This window comes from Papio anubis, chromosome 13 (assembly GCF_008728515.1).
Source record: "Papio anubis isolate 15944 chromosome 13, Panubis1.0, whole genome shotgun sequence".
Lineage (NCBI taxonomy): Eukaryota > Metazoa > Chordata > Mammalia > Primates > Cercopithecidae > Papio > Papio anubis.
Window position 1 is genome coordinate 46,523,107 of NC_044988.1, and position 15,907 is coordinate 46,539,013.

Genomic DNA, 15,907 nt, shown 5'->3' on the forward strand with positions numbered 1-15,907 from the left:
GGCAGTTGAGCTGGAGTCAGTAGTAAAGGGGTTTTGAATTCATAATCCAAAAACTTCCATTTTATTTTATAGAAGTAGGAAATTTTACCCCCATATATTATAAGTAGATACATCTTCTTTATTTCAATGATCTTTCGGTCATTTTTCCTTAATGATAAAATGTTAGCTACAGATCAGTGGCATAACTCAGATTGGAGTACTACTTCTCTTTGGGGTTAAATATTAAATATGTGTTGGCCATAGTTTTAAAGAATATCCTATAAAATCAATAATAATTGCTTAAGTAGCTAAAATCAAAATATTATCCTAGGAAAGTTCAGCCATTTTTTTTTCCTCTGCAAAGCAAGGCTCCCAGTCTTCTCAAGCTAGAATATAATTTTCTTTTTTTTTTTTTTGGTATGTAGAAATGAAGATTTTAGGAACTGCATTTCTCTGAGATGGAAATAAAATGCTTAGCAAAAAATATCTGCCAGTGATGACATATTTTGAAAACAAATGTATTTTCAGGTAACCATTAACAATATATAAATATCACATTAGTTGTATTTTAAAGCATACAGTTTGGTGGCATTTAGTGCATTCACAATATTGTTTAGCAGTGAACTTTAATTCAAAAGCATTTTCATCACCACTGAAGGAGACCCCATGCCCATTAACCAGTCAGTCTCTGTCTCCCCATTTGTCCCTTCTTCCAATTGCTGGCAACCGCTAATCTACTTTCTGTTTCTATGGATTTACCTATTTTGAATATTTCATATGAATAGACTCATACAATTTGTGACTTTTGTGTCTGACTTCTTTCACTTAGCATAATGTTTTCAAGATTCATCCACATTGGAGCCTGTGTCAGAAGTTCTTACTTTTTTATGGCTGAATAATATCCCTTTGTATATGTATACCACAGTTTTTTTCTCCATTAATCCCTTGGTGGACATTTGGGTTCCTTCCACATTTGGCTACTCTGAGTAGTGCTGCTATGAACATTCGTATACAAGGGATTGTTTGAATACCTGTTTTCAATTCTTTTGGATATAAACCTATCAGTGTAATTGCTGGGCCATATGCTAATCTATGTTTGTTTTTTATTTTTCTATTTTTTGTAGAGTCAGGGTCTCACTTTGTTGCCTAGGCTAGTCTTGAACTCCTGGCCTCAAGCGATCCTCTCATGTCAGCCTCCCAGAGTACTGGGATTATGGGCATGAGCAACAGTGCCCTGCTTTATGTTTAATTTTTTAAGGAGCTGCCAAACTTTTTTTTTTTTTTACAGTGGCTACACAGTTTTATATTGTTTGCAGTCTATGAGGGTTCTAATTTCCCTACATCCTCACCAACACTTGTTATGGTCTGTTTTTGTTTTTTTATTATTATGGCCAACATTGTGGGTTTTGATTTGCATTTTCTTAATGAGTAATGATGCTGACCATCTTTGCATGTGTTTCTTTGGCCATTTGTTTATCATATTTGGAGAAATGTCTGTTTGTGTCCTTTACCTATTTTGAAAACTGTGTTGTTTATCTTTTTTCATTGAGTTGTGATAGTTTTTTTTTTTTTAAATTGAAACGGGGTCTTGCTCTGTTGCCCAGGTTGAAGTGCAGTGGTGTGATCTTGGCTTACTGCAACCTCTGCCTCCTGGTTTCAAGCAATTATCTTGCCTCAGCTTCCTGAGTAGTTGGGATTACAGGCATGTGCCACCATGCCTGGTTAATTTTTGTGTTTTTAGTAGAGACGGGGTTTCACCATGTTGCCAACACAGACTGGTCCTGAACTCCTGACTTCAAGTAATCCACCTGCCTCGGCCTCCCAAACTGCTGGGATTACAGGTGTGAGCCACCGTGCCCGGCCATAGTTCTTTACATATTCTGGATGTTAGACATTTGCAAGAGTTTCCTCCCATTCTGTAGGCTGTATTTCCACTTTCTTGATAGTATCCTTTGATGCATGAATTTTTTTCATTTTAATGAAGTTCAGTTTGTTTATTCTTGTTGTAGCTTATGCTTTTGGTGTCATAATCTCAGAATCCGTAACAAAATCCCATAGTCAAAGATTTATCCTCATGTTTTTGTAGTTGTTTAATAGTTTTAACTCTTATACTTAGGTCTTTCATCTACTTTGAGTTAATTTTTTATATGTGGTGTGAAGTAGGGGGTCCAGTTTCATTTTTTACAGGTTGATATTCAGTTATCCCAAATAATAATTTCTGTAGGTTTAGAAAACAGGCTGTATGATTATGTGCAATAATTAATGAGATTGATTAATAAGATAAGAACTTGAATGTATCTGTGCTTAAGAAATCAGTCCAACAGGAAAGAGCATTGTGTATCATAAGTCAAGAGCAAATCAGAATGTTAAGGTCAGATACAATAGTTTAATCAAAAGTTGTGTAAGGTTTTCTTATCGGGTCTGTTTTAAAGAAATACAATGAACTTCAAGGCTATGTGGCAAAAGGTTTTGAATGTTAGTTACTTTGTGATTGATAATTAGGCACAAGAAACTCATACACTAAGATTGTAGCTCAGAGGACGTAAACTCATCTGTTAATTATCTGTAGGTAAGAGTGTGAAAAGTTTCAGAATAAGATTAACCTAAAACCTAATTCTTTGCTAAGTTAGAGCCCTGAAGCCTATGGTCAATTGTATTCCTCTTTTCTATGTCTTGAATGCTTCAGAGTCTAATGCAACATGACTTATAGATAGGCTTTGAGCAGTGACTCTTGATGCTCTAAAAGTACTAGGGCTTGGGACCAGGTAAACCATTATAGCTAAGTAAATAATATATGTGGAAAATGCTTTTAAACTATGGAGTTTTATAATATTAGTTACATGTAACTGAATCTGTGTGACCTTTTGTGCTGCTTTTGCTTTCCTTTGTTACTTCAATAAATATGCTGGGCACTGGAAGTAAAGTATTTAACAGAACACACATGGCTCCTGGCCTCATAGAGCTTCAACTTATTGGAGAATGCAAATAGTAATCAATAAGCATACAGATACGTATTTCAAAATTGTGATTAATATGAAGATAAAGCTCTTCTGTGCCTTTCCATTTTTGTTTTCCCCTTATTCTTTCCACTTTTTCCCCTCTTTCCTGCCCTCCCCATATATCTAAAATATAGAAATGATTTACACATTTGTTTGCTGTATAATTAGCTTACACTGTAGGGGAGTGTGTATTTTGATTGTGTGTGTGTGTGTGTGTGTGTATATATATATTTGTTTCTCATTTCCTACTTCCCACAGCCCCTGTCTATTTTTGCTTTCTGTCTCTATGGATTTGCCTATTCTAGGTGCTTCTTATAAGTGGAATCATATAATATTTGTCTTTTTTGTATGTGAATTATTTCATTTACTATTTCTTCAAGATTTATCTTTGTTGAACCATGTGCCAGAAGTTCCTTACTTTTTAAGGCTGAATAATACTCCATTTTATGTATATACCACATTTTGTTTATTCAGCCATTGATGGATGTTTGGGTTTTTTCTATGTTCTAGTTTTTATATTTTTTATTTGTATTATAATTTGTATTTTGCTACAAAGTCAACAGGATTCTTTGCATCCTCCATAGGCACTTGAATAAATGGCAAGTATATTTTGGAATTTTATTTTATAACTCTTGAGATTAACTTTCAATGTTTATCCCTTAGGTTATTTTCAGACGTGAGTCCATATACATATGATATTTATTTTTTAAGGACATACATATATTGTTCTAAATTTATTTACTACTATAATTTGTTTCCATATATTTTGGGCACTATATATATATATATAGCATTTTAAAATTTTCTTAAAGAATTATATAGGAAAATCTTGAGCGTTATAATCATTTGATTTTTTTTGTGAAAAGATATCGAAGTTATCTTCCGTAAGTCAATTCTGTCACATGAACTCATTCTATTTTATAGTATTTTTTTCTTTAGGGTAAATAACCTTAACAGTGTTGGGTTTGAACATCTGAATTGAATGCTAATTACTAAATAATAAAATTTATTTTGAATGACAGGAAACTCATACAAAGGGTTTGCTTAGTCTGGGAAGTATTTCAGGCTTTAGAATAGTTTATTTTCAGTGTAGATTAGTTGCTTCTTAAGAAACTGTTCTGAAGAAAAGAATGATATTATATATAATCAAATGTGGGAATGTTATAGGTGAAGTTATCTTCAGGCATAAAAAGGTTTTAAATTTGGTAATATATTTTCCAATATTTTAATTTTATCTAGGGAATATAAAAACCCTTGAGAGAAAAATTTTACTCTTAAAGAGATTCTTATGATGTTTTTAAAGGTAGTGAAACAGGATACATGAATAAGGATGTTCACTGCAGCAGCTTGGTAATAGTGAACAATTAGAAGCAATCTAAATGTCTCAGCGATTGATACAAATACATCATGATACAAATACATCATGATATATTAATATAATGTGATACTCTACTGCATTTAACATGTATAAACTAGATCTAAACTTAGAAATCACAAAATGACACTATAATTTTTAGAAATCACAAAATGACACTATATATTTTTGTAGATGTATATGTAGACATACACATTCGTAAAAATATAGTGACACATAACTACACACATATGTAGACATACACGTGTGCATGTACTCCATAGACACTATACACATACATACATACTATATATTTATATACTACATACATATATAGTATTAAAACATGAACCGGAAAGATAAACACCAAATTTAAGATACTGATTATTTCCAGGGAAGGAAGAAGGTAGATTATTTTATGGGGCAATACTATTTACAAATTCATTCTTTCTCAAAAATAAAAGTGACGAATTAAATATGGCATAATGTGAGTGTTTTAAAATCTAGCTGTTGTTACATTAATGTTGATTATGTTATTCTCCATACTTTTTTAATGTTTGAAATATGCTTTCTATTTTTTAAAGTATGTACTAAAGTAATAATTCTACTTCTAGTTAGAAACACTAAAAGGAATCTTGTATAAGAGCACATATACAAGACTGCTCACTACAGCATTGTTTGTAATTATGAAAATTTGGAGACAACCAAAATAGCAGATGATGTAACTACATAGCTAAAAATCCAAAAAAAGCCATTTAATATAATATTTTGCCCAACTCCAAACCCAAAAGTCAGTTATAGATTGATTATAGTCTAAATGTGAAGGGTTAAGCAGTAAAGCTTTTAGAGGAAAACATAGGAGCAACATACTTTGTGACAGATATTTCACATAAGAGGACATCCAGCCGGGCACAGTGGCTCACGCCTGTAATCCCAGCACTTTAGGAGGCCGAGGCCAGTGGATCACGAGGTCAGGAGATTGAGACCATCCTGGCTAACACGGTGAAACCCCATCTCTACTAAAAATACAAAAAAAGAAAAATCAGTCGGGTGTGGTGGCGGGCGCCTGTAGTCCCAGCTACTCAGGAGAATGGCGTGAACCCAGGAGGCGGAGCTTACAGTGAAATGAGATCTCACCACTGCACTCCCGCCTGGGTGACAGAGTGAGAATCCGTCTCAAAAAAAAAAAAAAAAAGAGGACATCCAAATGGCCAATAAGCATACGAAAAAGCGTTCGTCTTGATGTGTCTTCTTTTTCTAAGTTTTAAATTGGAAGCTTACATCATTATGGATATTTCTTTTTTTCCAATTTAAGTATTGTATGTTGCAATATAGATATCCATCTGAGGATTGCTTTTGCTGTGCCTTACACATTTTGAAATGTATTTTAAATTTTTCTAAGTTCAAAATATTTCCTAATTCCTCTTGGATTCTTCTTTGAAAGTAGAATTATTTAGAAGCATTATAGAAAAATGTTATTCAGTGAAACTTGTTAAAATTTGGTACAGAAGACTGTTCAGGACCATCATCATAGGTAGGGACCACTGCAATCGGATTTTGCAGTTGAGGAGAAAATTGGACTCAACTCCTAATATGCATGGGTAAGTGGGAATTTATAGCTAAGGTAGAGGAGGCCACTGGATTGGAAAATTACTAAGAGGAAACATCGGGGATAAGGGAGATTCTGGCTAAACTGACCTTATCAGGATTTTGACTGAAGACAGGCCAGGGTGATCAGATACCACCTAGGGGTTGGTGGAGGATGAGGAACCCAATTATATATCAACCTTGATTTATATATTGTGGTGGAAGAGATTCTTGCTAAACTGACTTAGTGGAGTTCCTTGCTAAAACTGGATTTTACAAGGAAGTGCACAGATGGGCTTAGGAGAGGGTTCAGGAGTGTGACTAAAGATTGGTTAAGCAGAGCCTCTTTGTCAGAAATAAGTTCTTTACTTTCAAATATTTTTGGATTTTGCAGACATCCTCCTCGTATTTATTTTTAATTTTATTATTCTAATGTGGTCATAGAAGATGCTTTGCATAATTTTAAAATGCTTTTAGCTTTATTGAGAATTGTTTTATGGCCCAGCATGTGGTCTTATCTTGGTGAATGTTCCATGGCACTTGAAAAGAATGTTTGTTTTGCTGTTCTTGGGTATGGAGTGTTTTATAAACATTCAGTTAGGTAAAGCATTTTGATAGTGTTTTTCAAATGTTCTGTATCCTTACTTATGTCTATCCACTTTTTCCATCAATTACTGAGAGAGGTGTGTTAAAATCTCAGTTTAAATATTTTCAGTTTTTTAAAACACTTTTTTAGCACAGGTTTAGAGTATCATTTACTAGAGGCTTGTTTATCTCTACTCATTAGAATGACCCTTCTGTGTTCTCTATTGAATGCCTCTGATGTTCAACTAAGATTCTCTCTTCTCTGACTGGTCACAACTCAAATGTATCCCAATCCTGTGTGAGAAATATTCTGGGAATGTTCTGTTTATAGCTCCTGTTGTTCTTTGCCTGGCCTTGTGTTTCATACTATGATGCAAAAAAAAGAAAAAAAGATTAGCCACATACTCAAAGGAATTCTTATGCAGATTTCTCTTTTTTTTTTTTTTGAGACGGAGTCTTGCTCTGCTGCCCAGGCTGGAGTGCAGTGGCCGGATCTCAGCTCACTGCAAGCTCCGCCTCCCGGGTTCCTGCCATTCTCCTGCCTCAGCCTCCCGAGTAGCTGGGACTACAGGCGCCCGCCACCTCGCCCGGCTAGTTTTTTGTATTTTTTTAGTAGAGACGGGGTTTCACCGTGTTAGCCAGGATGGTCTCGATCTCCCGACCTCGTGATCCGTCCGTCTCGGCCTCCCAAAGTGCTGGGATTACAGGCTTGAGCCACCGCGCCCGGCCTCTTATGCAGATTTCTTTAGCTCTTTTCCACTGTAGATTCCTCCTCACTGGGTAGTATGCCTCACAAATTCTGGCTGTTTTAGACTTCCTAAACTCCAGTCTCTTGTTTCAACTCAATGAGGCTGTCATGTTCTTCTTGGGACCCCTCTCCCTGTCTGGAAGGTGCTTCCAGGCAGAAATCGAGCTATCATTAAGGGCTCTGTTTATTTACTTTCTCTCAGGGGTTACAATTCTGTGCTGCCTGTTGTCCAGTGTCTGCATAGAGTTGTTTCCTATCATTTGTCCAGTAAGAAATAGATTTTAAATTGTGGTCCTTATACCACAGTATAAGAAACACCAATGTAAGTGAATAGTAAATCAGAGTCAGTAGATAGCCAATGCTCATCCTGGTCAGGGGTACCAGGGCTCTGCCTCTGTCAGTTCCTCCCGCAAGCACCCACTAAGATGTGGTTTGCTGGTGCTTATTTTGACTCAAGAACAAGGTGGTCCCTGATGTCTATACATATTTATTAAAAGTAGGGACTGTGTGTGTTCTTTCCAAAAGAAACAAGCTGTAAGTGTAAAGTATCTTTTAAGAAGCAAGAAATAACTTTTCCAACAACTGTAGCATTACCTTCTGTTGGGTTAGTGATCTGAGAGCCAAGGAAAACTAAGTTGAGTTAAGTTACACCTGCTTTTTCTTTGTGGGGCCATCTTGCTTCAGTATGTTCCACGTTCTTAAATAACAAATCAGGACCCTAATCCAAGCTTAATCATTGTGTGGTTGAGTGTATGTGTGTGCATGTGTATGTGTTCCTCCTATCAATCTGTAATGGACCTGGGAAGCTGCCAATATATATCATAAGATCCCAGTTTTTAAAATCCTTATGTGTGTGAATTGATGTTTATAATATATGAACAAAAAATGAAAGTATACACATCAAAGTATAAACATTATTTTTTTTTTCCAAGAAGCATACTTAGTGAGGGGAAGGAGAGACCACCTAATTTTTACTTTAAATAACTTTTTATTGTTTTATTAATTATACCAATGATTACAACAACTCAGTTGTTGAGTACATAAAAGTCTAGAACTGATTTATTTTCCTGGTAAATCATTCCTTTGATCATTGTGTAATGACTATCTTTATTTTTAATTTTTTCCTGTACATTTTATTTTCTTATGCTCCTGTTTTTTTTAAATTATACTTTAAGTTCTGGGATACATGTACAGAATATGCAAGTTTGTTACATAGGTATACACGTGCCATGGTGGTTTTCTGCACCCATCAACCCATCATCTACGTTAAGTATTTCTCCTAATGCTATCCCTCCCCTAGTTCCCCATCCCCCAACAGGCCCCAGTGTGTGATGTTCCCCTTTCTATGTCCATATGTTCTCATTGTTCAGCTCCCACTTATGAGTGGAGAAAATGTGGTATTTGGTTTTCTGTTCTTGTGTTAGTTTGCTGAAAATGATGGTTTCCCGCTTCATCCATGTCCCTGCAAAGGACATGAACTCATCCTATTTTTTATGGCTGCATAGTATTCCGTGGTGTATATATGCCACATTTTCTTTATCCAGTCTATCATTGATGGGCATATGAGTTGATTCCAAGGCTTTGCCATTGTGAACCAGTGCTGCAATAAACATACATGTGCATGTATCTTTATAGTAGAATGATTTATAATCCTTTGGGTGTACCCAGTAATGGGATTGCTGGGTTATCTGGTACTTCTGGTTCTAGATCCTTGAGGAATGGTCACACTGTCTTCCACAATGGTTGAACTAATTTATACTTCCACCAACAGTATAAGAACATTCCTATTTCTCCACATCCTCTCCAGCATCTGTTGTTTCCCGACTTTTTAATGATCACCATTCTAACTGGCGTGAGATGGTATCTCATTGTGGTTTTGACTTATGCTCCTTTTTAAAAATGACTTTCTTGCCTTTGATTTGATACAGTTTTTTTTTCATTTCTCTTCTGACCTCCTCTAATTTTTATTTTTTTATATTTGTTTTTCATTCTTTAAATAATTATTCTTGAAATTATAACACATCATTCATTTGACAAAGTCTAAAGTTTATCACTAGCTGTATCCTCCTACAATATAAGGACCTTAAAATGTTTAACTCTGATCTCTTTGACGATCCAATATCATTTTGTTGTTGAGAATGTTATTTCTACCTTATTTTAGCTCTGTCTTCATTCAGATATTGTTATGATCACTTTAGATAATAAATGTTTATTTAATTCCTTGTATATATTTGTTAGTGTCTTTCTTCATCACTGCTTATTTTGTTCTATACCTTGCTTTTGTGTTTATTTTCTTCTTAAAATATATTAATGATTTTTTCATCTAGGATCTATGAGTAGTAAACCTTGGCATGTGAAAGATATTAGTTATTTTCCTTCTGACTTTTCTTGTTGATAGGAGAACTCTGCTGTTATTGTAGAGACCTTTAGTTGTTAGAAATGTTTTCTTCTCAATCTGGTTGATTTAAAGATTGTCTCTATCTTTGGTGTCCTGAAGTTTCACTATGATATTTCTAAGTGTGAACAGTTTTATTTACTCTCCTTGCCATTTTTTGATGCTGTTTCAATCTGTTAATTCATGTCTTCATCAGTTGTCAAATCCTGAGGTATTAATATTTTGACTGTCATCTCCCATCTATACTCCTTCCCCCAGTCTTTCAGTTCTCTCCTTGAATAATTTCTATTAAATGCTTTCTATACTTCTTATTCCAACATATTTTCTATACCTCTACTGTTTTCCTTCCTTTACCTCCTTCTGCTGTCTTCCATTTTATCAATTTGCATTAGCTTTCTCTACTTGCTGTTGAACCCATCCATTGAGTTTAAATTTCTAGTATTATGTTATTATTATCAATTTTCATTGCTTTATTTTGTATTTTTAGATATATTATTTGATTCTTTTTATCTATTTTCCGTTTTATAAACCCCTGTTATTTTTTAACATATGTTTATCACTTGTTTATCTTTTTAAAAACATTTAAAACACTTTAATAGTGAAAGTAATTTTGATTGTTCTGTTATCTCCATTTTATTGTTGTATATTATCCTATTTTGGGCAGTAGGATATTTAGATTGTCATTCATGGCTTTGAACTTGTTTATATACTTATTATTGTCTTCATGCTCGACTTGAGAATTATTTTCTGTAGTGTCTTTTCTCCCATACATTTTCTTAGGTTGTGGAAGCCTCCCTTTAGGGATGATGGTGTCTTCCTGAACCCTCCAGTATACTCTGGCCGTATGTCCAGTTTTTATATTATTTTTGATTGTTCATGTTTCTGCAAATTATATGGCTCAGTTTTGAACCTATTGATTTTGGCTTGGGATTCTGATACCATGTGGTTGACTCTGTCCTGTCCCCATACGAGGGCTGGAGAACTATTTTAATGAAACTCTAACCAGATAAGCTCAGATATTCAGGTTTTCAATCAGCAGATTGTTATCTCCCAGTTTCCTGTAGTTAGCTCATTTTTATCTGTCAGCCAGGTACGGCCATGGGTCTAAATGTCCATCTGATATGGTTTGGATTTGTGTCCCTGCCCAAATTTCATGTCGCATTGTAATCCCCAGTGGTGGAGGAGGGATCTGGTGAGAAGTGACTGGATCATGTGGGCGGACTTCCCCCTTGCTGTTCCGGTGATAATGAATGAGTTCTCATAAGATCTGGTTGTTTAAAAGTGTGTAGCACTTCCGCCTGTGCTCTCTTCCTCCTGCTCTAGCCACGTAAGACGTGCCTGCTTCCCGTTTCCCATCTGCCATGAATGTAAGTTTCATGAGGCCTCCTCAGCCATGCTTCCTGTACAGTCTGTGGAACTGTGGTCAATTGAACCTCTTTTCTTTATAAATTACCTAGTCTCAGGAGGTTTTTTTATAGCAAAGTGAAAATAGACTAATACACCATCCCTACTCAGGTCTCACATTCTGAGGTCCCCATGGGCAGTATTTGATCCTGGTCAAATACTCACCAGGGTAGCTCAGTTCTGTTTTACTGGGAAGTCTTTTTGCCTTTATTTGGCATCTAGGAATTTACCATTCTTGTTTTCAGTGTTATGTATTAACATTTTTCATTACTATTTTGCCTAGAATATCTGTGAGTTAGGATGTGGTTGAGCAGGGCGGGTGTGGTGGCTCATGCCTGTGATCCCAACATTTTGGGAGGCCAAGATGAATAGGTTGTTTGAGTCTAGTAGTTCAGCCTATGCAACTTGGTAAAACCCCGACTGTACAAAAAATTAGCTGGGCATGGTGGCACACACCTGTACTACCAACTACTTGGGAGGCTGAGGTGGGAGGATCACCTGAGCCTGGGAGGTAGGGGCTGCAGTAAGCCATGATTGTGCCACTGCACTTCAGCCTGGGTGACAGAGTGAGACTTTGTCTAAAAACAACCAAGAAGTGGTTGAGCAATTCAATACATAATTTTTTAAATTATATAGTCTGTATTTTAAATGTTTAGCATGTTTATTGAGATAAAGTTAACAGAAATAACTTACTTAAAATATTTGATTTTCTAGGTCCTCAGTAAATTCAATTGTAATTTTTAGGATTTGTGCATATTATTATTTTTGTTTGTTTGTTTTATGGAGACAAGGGCTCAATTTTTTGCCCAGGCTGTAGTATAGCAATGAAATTATAACTTACTGTAACCTTGAAGTCTTGGGCTGAATCAATCCTACTGCCTCAGCATCCCAAGTAGCTAGGACTATAGGTGTGCATAACCGTGATGGGCTAGTTGTTGTTGTTGTTGTTGTTATTGTAAAGACAGGGTCTCTCTGTGTTACCCAGGCTGGTCTTGAACTTCTGGTCTCAAGTGATCCTCTTGCCTTGGCTCTCTAAAATTCTGGGATTACAGGTATGAGCCACTGTGCCCAGCCTGTGAATATTATTGATGTATTTTTGCTTTCATTTTACTATTCTCCATTTTATATACTTTAAAATATCTTTACTGACTTGGTTTGATATATTATTTAAAATGTATTTAAATATATATGTTTGATATATCGTTTTTTAAATAAAACAATATGGTTTTAAGTAAATGTTTATTGCTTTTTCATAGGATGAATCTTGAAGAAGAATTAGATGAACTTAAAGTACATATATCTATTGATAAGGAAGCGATACAAGAATTGAAGAGATGTGTGGCAGAGAGAAGAGAAGGTAAATTTTCAGAAAATAAATACTTAACAGAGGAATTGTAAAATTATCTAATTCTTGATATTTTAGTTTCAATTTCTCTTAAGAATGTTACCCTTTTTATTCCTTTTTCCAACACTTTATTCATTGATAACTCGCTAATATTTTCATCATGAGAAAATTAAATAAATAGAACATCTAAAAGTCAGCTTTATAATTTATTTAAAAATCTAGGGAGAAGGCACAGCAAGATGGCCAAATGGAAGACTTTACCCTGTGGGAACTCCAAATTTAACAACTATCTACACACACAAAAAAACACATACATAAGAATCAGAAATCAGGTGAGCACTCACAGTACCTGGTTTTAACTTCAAATGGCCGAAAGAGGCACTGAAGAGGGTAGGAAAGATAGTCTTAAATTACCAATGCCACCCTTCCCTGATCTCCTAGCAGTGGCCATGTGACATGGAGAGAGAATTGTGCAGTTGGGGGAGGGAGAATGCAGTGACTGTTGGACTTTGCATTGAACTCAGTCTTGCCCTGTCATAGCAGAGAGCAAAACCGGGCCAAATGTATCTGATGCCTGCCCACAGAAAGAGCATTTAGACCAGACCTGTCCAGAGGACAATCACCCATCTCAGTGGTTGGAACCTGAGTTTGGGCAAGCCTCGTCACCACAGGATTCTGGGGCTCTATATAAACTTAAAAGATAGTCTAGGCCAAAATGACTTCAACTCCTAGGCGAGCCCTAGTGCTGAGTTGGGCTCAGAGCCAGTGGACTTGGGTGGCATGTGACCTCCTGAGACACCAGTCAGGGCAGCTCATGGGGTATTTGTGCCACTGCTCTCCCAACCGTAGGCAGCACAGCTCATGACTCTGAAACGAACCCCTTCTATCTGCTTGAGGAGGAGAGAAGAAAGAGTAAAGAAGTCTTTGTCTTGCATCTTGGACACCAGCTCAGCCACAGTAGTATAGGGCACTAGTTAGATTTATGAGACCCTTATTCTAGGCTCTAGCTCCTGGATGACATTTCTGGACACATCCTGGGCTAGAAACGAACATGGTGCCTTAAAGGCAAGGATGCAGTCCTGGCAGGATCTATTACCTACTGATTGAAGAGCACTTGGGCCCTAAATAACCAGCAGCAATACCCAGATGGTACACTGTGGGTTCTGGCGGAGAATCTGAGATGTGCTGGATTCAGGTGAAACCCAGTGCATCCCCAGCTGTGGTGGCTGTGAAACACCTGCATGAGAAAAGCAGAGGGAAAAGTAAAGGGTAATTTGTCTTACACCTTAGGTACCAGCTCATCCACAATGAGATAGAACACCAAGCAGCTTGTGGGGTCATTGATTCCAGGCCTTGGCTCTTAGTTGGCATTTCTAGACCTGCTCTGGGCCAGAGGAAAGCCCACTGCCCTGAAAAGTGAGTCTCAGGCCTGGCAGCATTTGTGACAAGCTGACTGAAGAGCCCTTGGCCCTTAAGGCACATTGGCAGTGGCTTGGTAGTGTTCCCTATAGGACAGTGGTGGTGACCACAGGGAGAGACTGTTTTGCCTGTAGAAAGGGAAGGGAAGAGTGGGAAGGACTGTGTCTGGTGGTTTGAGTGCCAGCTCAGCTGCAGTAGACTAGAACACCAGGTGGATTTCTAAGGTTTTTTACTCTACTCCCTGGCTCCTAGATGGCATCTCTGGACCCACCCAGGGCCTGAGGAATCCTGCTACCCTGAAGGGAATGACACAAGCCTGACTGGCTTCACAATCTGCTCTTTGCAGAGCCCTAGGGCTTTGAGCAAACATAGGTGGTAGCCAGATAGTGGTTACAGTGGGCCTTGTGTGAGACTCAGGGATATACTGGTGTCAGTTCTGACCCAGCAGAGTCCCAGTGGTCATGGCCACAGGGGTGCATTTGTCACTCTATCCCCAGCTCCAGAAGGCTCAGCAAAGAGAGATAGACTCTGTTTGGAAGAAAGGAAAGAAGACAAGAGTCTCTGCCTGGTAATCCAGAGAATTCTTCAGGATCTTATCCAAGACTGCCCAGGAATTCAAGAACCCCAGTGTTACTGGGCTTGGGGTGCCCACTAATGCAGATATGGACTAGATCACAACACCCAAGTCCTTTCAAATACCTGGAAGTTTTGGGCTGAATCAATCCTACTGCCCCAGCATCTTTGTACCCATCTTCTCAAGGAGATTGGGTACAAACAAGCCCAGACTGCAAAGACTAAAATAAATATCTAACTTTTGAATTCCCAGACACCAGCAAACATCCAAAGGATCAAGGCTATCCAAGTTATAGGTTACGCTTTGTGTCCCCAAGCCAAACTCATCTTGAATTATAATCCCCATAATCTCCACATGTCAAAGGAGAGACCAGGTGGAGGTAATTGAATCATGGGGGTGGTTTCCCCCATGCCGTTCTCATGATAGTGAGTGAGTTCTCATGAAATCTGATGGTTTTGTAAGGCACTTTTTCCCTCTTCGCTCGGCACTTCTTCCTGCCGCCTTGTGAAGAAGGTGCCTTGCTTTCCCTTCACCTTCCACCATGATTGTTAGTTTCCAGAGGCCTCCCCAGCCATGCTGAGCTGTGAGTCAGTTAAATCTCTTTCTTTTGTTACTCAGTCTTGAGCAGTTCCTTACAGAAGTATGAAAACAGGCTAATACACCAAGAAAACATGACTTCATCAAACAAACTAAATAAGGCACCTGGGATCAATACTGCAGAAACAGATATGTAGTCTTTCAGACAGAGAATTCCAAATTTTTTTTTTTAGTTTTGAGGAAACTCAAAGAAATTCAAGATAACATGGAGAAGGATTTCAGAATTCTATCAGAGAAATTTAATAAAGTGATTGAAAAAATAAAAAACAATTGAGCAGAAATTATGGAATGAAAAATGTATTGGCGTCGCCTCATAGCAGAATTGATCAAGCAGAAGAAGGTATTAGTGAGCTTGAAGTCAGGCTATTTGAAAATACACAGTCAGGGCAGGTGTGGTGGCTCATGCCTGTAATCCCAGCACTTTAGGAGACAGGTGGGAGGATCACCTAAGGTCAGGAATTCGAGATGAGTCTGGCCAATATGGTGGAACCCTCTCTCTACTAAAAATATAAACATTAGCCAGGCATGGTGGTACATGCCTGTGATCCCATCTACTTGGGAGGCTGAGGCAGGGGAATAGCTTGACCCCGGGAGGCGGAGGTTGCTATGAGCCAAGATCGCACCACTGCACTCCAGCCTGGTGACAGAGTGAGAATCCATTTTGGAAAAAAAACCCCAAAAAACCAAAAAACAGTCAGAGGAGACAAAAGAATAAAAAACAATGAAGCATGCCTACATGCTAAGATTGTTAAAATAGCCTCAAAAGGGAAAATCTAGGACTTACTGGCCTTAAAGAGGAGTTAGTGAAAGAGACAGGAGTATAAAGTTTGTTCAAAGGGAAAATAACAGAGAACTTTTCAAACCTAGCAAAAGATAACAATATTCAACTATGAGAAAGTTGTAGAACACCTAGCAGGTTTC

General features: G+C 37.4%; 1 protein-coding gene across 2 annotated transcripts in view; it reads left to right on the forward strand.

Moving 5' to 3' along the window:
- The window catches only part of CNTLN (centlein), a 361,398-nt gene that overhangs the window by 208,014 nt on the left and 137,477 nt on the right, over positions 1–15,907 (forward strand). For both annotated transcript variants that reach the window (XM_031654268.1, XM_031654269.1), the window contains exon 13: positions 12,308–12,408. In XM_031654268.1, coding sequence (XP_031510128.1) covers positions 12,308–12,408 — 101 coding nt within the window. The remainder of the gene's footprint in view (positions 1–12,307; positions 12,409–15,907) is intronic.